The sequence below is a fragment of the Coturnix japonica genome, unplaced genomic scaffold (assembly GCF_001577835.2).
Source record: "Coturnix japonica isolate 7356 unplaced genomic scaffold, Coturnix japonica 2.1 chrUnrandom741, whole genome shotgun sequence".
In the NCBI taxonomy this organism is placed as follows: Eukaryota; Metazoa; Chordata; class Aves; order Galliformes; family Phasianidae; genus Coturnix; species Coturnix japonica.
In genome coordinates, this window is record NW_015440102.1 from 32,476 (window position 1) to 39,631 (window position 7,156).

The following is a 7,156-nucleotide window of genomic DNA, read 5'->3' on the forward strand; positions in this document are numbered from 1 at the left end:
ATCCCCATATCCCCCATACTAACGCCAGATCCCCCCATATAACCCCCAATATCCCCCCATATCCCCCATATAACCCCATATCCCCCATATAACCCCACTATAACCCCATAGAACCCCATAACTGGACCCGTAGTGAGTAACGCCCGCAGGTGATCGGGGCCGCCTATAATCCCCCATATCCCCCTATAACCCCCATCTATATCCCCATATCCCCCTCATATCCCCTATGATCACCCATATATCCCCATATAACCCCCATATCCCCCAATATAATCCCCATATCCCCCAACATATCCCCACCAGTAATCCCCCCATATACCCCGCAGTATGAAACCCATATAACCCCATTATCCCCCCATGAGCACCCCCCATATCCCCCCAGATATCCCCCAATACTAACCCCATATAACCCATATAACCACATTAACCCCATTGGGGCGTATCTAACCCCATAGAAACCCCATATTATTCCGCCACTATATCCCCATATATCCATTGATCATAACCCCATATATCCCCATTATAAACCCCTTATAAAACCCCATATCCCCCATATCCCCCCATATATCCCACTATAACCCCATATCCCCCCCATATCCCCTCATTATCCCCCCATATATCCCTATATAAACCCCAGTATGAAAACGCGCGCCAGTATGAGAGCCGCGAGTGAGGTCCCGCGAATATTAACCCCATATAACCCAGTATAGACGCGGCGCGAGTAGTGAGAGCGCGGCGCAGTGAGGTGAACCCCATAAACCCGCATAGTAACCCCCATATTCCCCATCATTAACCCATATCCCCCAATAACCCTCATATAACCCCAATCCCCCCATATAACCCCATATCCCCCCAATATAACCCCATGATCCCCCCATAGCCCCCCCCATTCCCGCCCATATCCCCCATATATCCCTATATATCCCGTATATATCCCTATAGGTGCGGTCGGAGTGTTGTCCCGGTCAGAGATCACCACGAAGCAGATGCTGCCCACTGATGCTGCGAATGGCGCCGCTGACGCCGTGAGCCACGTCGCGCTTCAACGTCGCCAAGTCCCTGCAGACGCATCGGGCCTCATCCTGGAACACCAGGTGCAGACCCACAGAAACCCCATAAGAACCCATAAAACCCAATAGAAACCCCATTAGGACCCATAAGGACCAACAAGAATCCCCACTTAAGGGACCCATTAGGGACCCAATAGAACCCCAATAGGACCCAATTAGAACCCATAGAACCCATAGGCGACCCATAGGGACCCATAAGTGATCCATTTGGACCCAATAAGAACCCCATAGGACCCATAGAACCCCATCCTGGGACCCATAGAAATAGGCCGAAATCCATTGGGACCCATAGAACCCATAGGGGACCAGAGAACCCCCATTGGGACCCATTAGAATCCGGAGGTGGAGCGGCGGCGAGTGAAAGACCGCCATAGGGGACCCATAGAAACCATAGAACCCCATTGGGACCCATAGATCCACTTAGGCGACCACATAAGAAGCCATAGGGACCCAATAGAACCCATAGACGCGCGCGAGTGAGCGGCGGTAGGGAACCCAAGAACCCGCATAGGGACCATACGGACCCGTAGGATCCTCTGGGACCATAGAACCCCATATGGGACATAGGGACCCATAGAGTCCATTAGGGACCCAATAAACGCCCATAGGACCCAGAGAACGGGCGAGTAGAACCCATAGAAACCCCGTAGGGACCATAGAACCCCATAGAGATCCAGAGAACCCCGATAGGATCCATGGGACCCCCATGATGGAGAGCGGCGTTCGCATAGCACCCATAGAACCCCATAAGGGACCCATAAGAACCCCATAGAACCCCATAGAACCCCTAGGGACCATAGGCAACCCCATAGAGATCCAGAGAACCCATAGGATCCAGGACGCCACCGATTATAAAGGGCCTGCATAGGGACCGCGCAGTAGGACCCATAGAACCCATTGGACCCACAGAACCCCAGTAGAATCCATTGCGAACCCATTAGGGACCAAATAGAAACCTCATAGACCCGATAGGGACCTCTGATGGCGGTTCTCTTAATGAGTCCCTATGGCGTCTCTATGATCCCATGGGGTCATTTATGGGTCCGTTGGGTGGCGCGGCGTGATGTGCGGCGGCGATTATGAGATTCTCTGAGGGCTTCGCTTATGGTGTCCCATATGTCCCCTATGTGTTCCTATGTGTCCCAATGGCGTCTCTATGGCGTCTCTATGGGGTCTTCTATGTGCCCTAGTGTCCTTATGGCCCCATAGAACCCCATTGGGACCCATAGAATCCATTGGGACCCATAGAAGCCCATAGGGACCCATAGAACCCCATAGAACCCCATAGGGACCCATAGGGACCCATAGAACCCCATAGGGACCCATAGGGACCCGTAGGATCCATTGGGACCCATAGAACCCCATAGGGACCCATAGGGACCCATAGAGTCCATTGGGACCCATAGAACCCCATAGGGACCCATAGAACCCCATAGAACCCCATAGAACCCCATAGGGACCCATAGAACCCCATAGAGACCCAGAGAACCCCATAGGATCCATTGGGACCCCATATAACCTCATAGACCCATAGAACCCCATAGGGACCCATAGAACCCCATAGAACCCCATAGAACCCCTAGGGACCCATAGAACCCCATAGAGATCCAGAGAACCCCATAGGATCCATTGGGACCCCATATAACCTCATAGACCCCATAGGGACCCATAGAACCCATTGGGACCCACAGAACCCCATAGAATCCATTGCGACCCATTGGGACCAATAGAACCTCATAGACCCCATAGGGACCTCTGTGGGTCTCTATGGGTCCCTATGGGTCTCTATGGATCCCTATGGGGTCTTTATGGGGTCCCTATGGGTCCCTATGGGTCCCTATGGATCTCTATGGCTCCTTATGTGTCCCTATATGTCCCTATGTGTCCCTATGTGTCCCAATGGGTCTCTATGGGTCTCTATGGGGTCTCTATGTGTCCCTATGTGTCCTTATGGGGTCCCTGTGTGTCCCTATGGAGTCTCTATGTGTCCCTATATGTCCCTATGTGTCCCTATGTGTCCCTATGGGTCCCTATGTGTCCCTATATGTCCCTATGGGTCCCTGTGTGTCCCTATTGATCTCTATGGGGTCCCTATGTGTCTCTATGTGTCTCTATGGGTCTCTGTGTGTCTCTATGTGTCTCTATGGGTCTCTATGGGTCCCTATGTGTCCTTATGGGGTTTCTATGTGTCCCTGTGTGTCCCTATTGATCTCTATGGGGTCCCTATGTGTCTCTATGTGTCTCTATGGGTCCCTATGTGTCCCTATGTGTCCCTATATGTCCCTCTGGGGTCTCTATGTGTCCCTATGTGTCCCTATGTGTCTCTATGTGTCCCTATGGGTCTCTATGTGTCTCTGTGTGTCTCTATGTGTCCCTATGTGTCCCTATGTGTCCCTATGGGTCCCTATGTGTCTCTATGTGTCCCTATGGGTCCCTATGGATCTCTATGGCTTCTTATGTGTCTCTATGTGTCCCTATGTGTCCCTATGTGTCCCTATGTGTCTCTATGTGTCCCTATGTGTCCCTATGTGTCTCTATGTGTCCCTATGTGTCTCTATGTGTCCCTATGTGTCCCTATGTGTCCCTATGTGTCCCTATGTGTCTCTATGTGTCCCTATGTGTCTCTATGTGTCCCTATGGGTCCCTATGGGGTCCCTATATGTCCCTATGTGTCCCTATGTGTCTCTATAGGTCCCAATGGGTCTCTATGGGTCTCTATGTGTCCCTATGTATCCGTATGTGTCTCTATGTGTCCCTATGGGTCCCTATGTGTCTCTATGGGTCCCTATGTGTCTCTATGTGTCCCTATGGGTCCCTATGGGGTCCCTATGTGTCCCTATATGTCCCTATGGGGTCTCAATGTGGGTCCCGCCCCATAGCACGCTGCAGAACGAGGTGAAGCCGGTGCTGGAGAAGCTGACACAGGACCAAGATGTGGATGTGAAATACTTCGCACAGGAGGCACTGAGCGGTACGGGGGGTATGGGGTCAATAGGGGCTATCATGGGGTCTATGCTTGGGCTCAATGGGCTATGGGAGGCAATGGGGTATTGGGGTCAATGGGGGTATTGGGTTCAAATCTGGAGGGCTATGGGGCCAACCCTCGGAGGGTATTGGTCCAGCTGGGTCAATGGGCTATGCGACAAGAGTATTGGGTCGATAGGGGGGTATTGGGGTCTATTGGGGGAAATGGGAGCTTGGGCTATGGGGTCTGGGCCAATGGGGGTAATGGGGTCAATGGGTATTGGGGTTCACGTGGGGGTATTGGGGTCAGTGGGGGCTTGAGGGTGATATCTGGGGGCCTATGGGGACTAGGGGCTTCCAGTGGGAGGCTCCTATGGGAGGTACTTGGGCCCAATGCGAGGGCTATATGGGGTCAACAGGGGCCATATAGGGGTAAACATTGGGGGCTCATCGGGCAGGTAATTGGGGTTAATGGTCATGGGTAATGGGGTCTATGGACGGTAATGGGCCAATGGGGGTAATGGGGTCAATGGGGGTATGGGGTCAATGGGGTTGGGGTCATTTGGGGGCCCTATGGGGCCAATGGGGTAATGGGCCTTGGGGCCAATGGGGCTATGGGGAAAATGGGGGCATATCGGGGCCAACTGAGGGTATTGGGGGTCATGGGTAATGGGGGCCTATGAGGGCCTATGGGCGGCAATGCGGGTATTGGAGTAATGGGGGTAGGTCAATGGGATATTGGGTCAATGGGGAATGGGGCCTATGGGGTATTGGGTCTGTGGAGGTAGATGGGGGCTATGGGGGTGTTGGGGCTCTCATGGGGGATTTTTGGGGCTTACTTGGGACTATGGGTCAATGGGGAGTATTGGGGGCAAATGGGGGCTCTAGGGGGTAATGGGCCAATGGTGGGTAATTGGGCCAATGGGGTATGGGTCAGTGGGGGTATTGGGGTCAATGGGGGTATTGTGGTCAGTGGGGGATACTTGGGGTCAGGTGGGGGTCATTGAGGGTGCAGTGGGTCAAATGGGGGCTATGGCGAGTATTGAGGGAACTAGGGTCAGTGGGAGGCGTATTGAGGTCAATGGGGGGGATTGGGTTCAATGGGGTCAATGGGGCTATGGGGTATTGGGGGATATGGGTCAGTGGGTCGTGGGGGCTATGAGGGTTATTTTGGGGGCTATGGGATAATGGGGGTAATGAGGGGCTATGGGGGTATGGGGTTCTATGGGGTTAATGGGGTCCAATGGTTGGTATTTGGTGTCACTGGGGTAGTGGGGTCATGGGGACTATGGGCCTGTGGGGGTATTGGGGTCTGTGGGAGGTACATGGGGGTCCACATGGGGGTATTTGGGGTCTAATCGGGGTCTATGGGGCCAATGGGGCTATGGGTATTGCGGGTAATGGGATCAATGTGGGGGCCACATTAGTCACAATATAAGGGGGAATATAATGGGTCCCATGGGGGCACAGGGGGCGGAGGGAGCAGGGGCCAATTGGGGCTCCCAGTAGTGCTCCCATTGCGGGGGGGAGACAATTTGGGGAGGGGTCTCTAACAGCCGGATCTCTCTCTCTCTCCCCACAAGTGCTGGCTTGCCTGAGACCCCCCCAGATCAAAGCCCCCCCCACCCCCAAACCCCCCCATGGACCACCCGCATGTCACCCCCCCCCTTCAATGTGGCCCCCCCCCCCCCCTATTATAAATGGGTGGGGTCCCCACCTGTCCCCCCACTTCTCCCGTATTGTAATGGGGGGGTCCACAATGTTGCCCCCCCCCCATTACCATCCCCCCCCCCCTTTCATTTATAAATGAGGGGGGGTCCCATGTCACCCCCCCTCTTATCATCCAATATGGGGGGGGTCCCCAAAGTGTCTCCCCCCCCCCACTGCTATCCCCCCCCCCCTTAATTCATAATGGGGGGGGTCCCCACATGTCAACCCCCCCCCCTTTATTATTAATGCGGGGGGAGGCGGTCTTCAATGTCTCCCCCCCGTATATATATAATGGGATGCAGGTCCCAATGTCTTCCCCCCCCCCCCATATTATAGTGGGGAGGGTCGCCAACTGTCACCCCCACTCCCTTATTATAAATGGAGGGTGGGTCCCACCTCGTCCCCCCCCTCCCTATTTGTAATGGGGGGGCGGTCCCAATGTTGCCCCCCCCTTATTAATATGGGAGGTCCACCCCAATGTCTCCCCCCCTTTTAATTATAATCGGGGGGTTCCCAATTGTTGCCCCCCCCCCCCCCCCTATTTAAATGGGGGTCCCAGTGTCATCCCCCCCCTTTATTTATAATGGGGGGTCCCAGTGTCATCCCCCCCCCTTATTTATAATGGGGCGCCACGGTCCTCAATGCCTCACCCCCCCCCCATATTATAATGGGGGGTCCAGATGTCACCCCCCCTATTATAATGGGGGTCCCACTGTATACCCCCCCCCACTTATTGTAATGGGGGGGGTGTCCAAATGGTCCTCTATTGCCCTCCCCCCCCATTAAACACCATGGGAGGGGGGGGGGGGCCACGTCACCTTCCCCCCCCCACCCCCCACCATGATAAGGTGAATAATAGCCTTTATTCAGCCTCCCAGTCCCTCCCAGTTTGACTCATTGGGGGCCCCCAGTGACTCACCCACATTATAAAAGGGGGGGGGGCCTTAAATAGAGGCCCTATATGGGGTTAGAGAGGCTCCTATATGGGGTTATAGGCTCCTATATGGGGTTATAGGCTCCTATATGGGATTAGAGGCTCCTATATGGGATTAGAGACCCCTATATGGGATTAGAAGCCCCTATATGGGATTAGAGGCCCCTATATGGCATTAGAGACCCCTATATGGCATTAGAGACCCCAGATGCAGTTCAGAGGCTCCTATAATGGGAATAGAGGCGCCCCTATTATTGGGATTTTAGAGACCCCTATATGGGATTAGAGGCCCCTATATGGGATTAGAGACCCCTATATGGGATTAGAGGCCCCTATATGGGATTAGAGACCCCTATATGGGATTACGGGGCCCCTTATGGCATTAAGAGACCCTATATGGATTATAGGAGGACCCTATCACTTGAATTAGCCACAAGCATCCCTATATTCGGATCTAGACGGCCCCCTATATGGGATA

General features: G+C 53.8%; 1 protein-coding gene across 1 annotated transcript in view; it reads left to right on the forward strand.

Annotated features, from left to right (window-relative positions):
* LOC107307645 (serine/threonine-protein phosphatase 2A 65 kDa regulatory subunit A alpha isoform-like) overlaps window positions 1–4,117 on the forward strand; it is a gene marked incomplete at its 3' end in the record, with an annotated part of 34,085 nt that extends 29,968 nt beyond the window's left edge. Inside the window, 3 exon segments of the mRNA XM_032441907.1 lie at window positions 969–1,037; window positions 1,039–1,094; window positions 3,950–4,117. Coding sequence (XP_032297798.1) covers window positions 969–1,037; window positions 1,039–1,094; window positions 3,950–4,117 — 293 coding nt within the window.
* Between the last annotated feature and the right edge of the window lie 3,039 nt (window positions 4,118–7,156).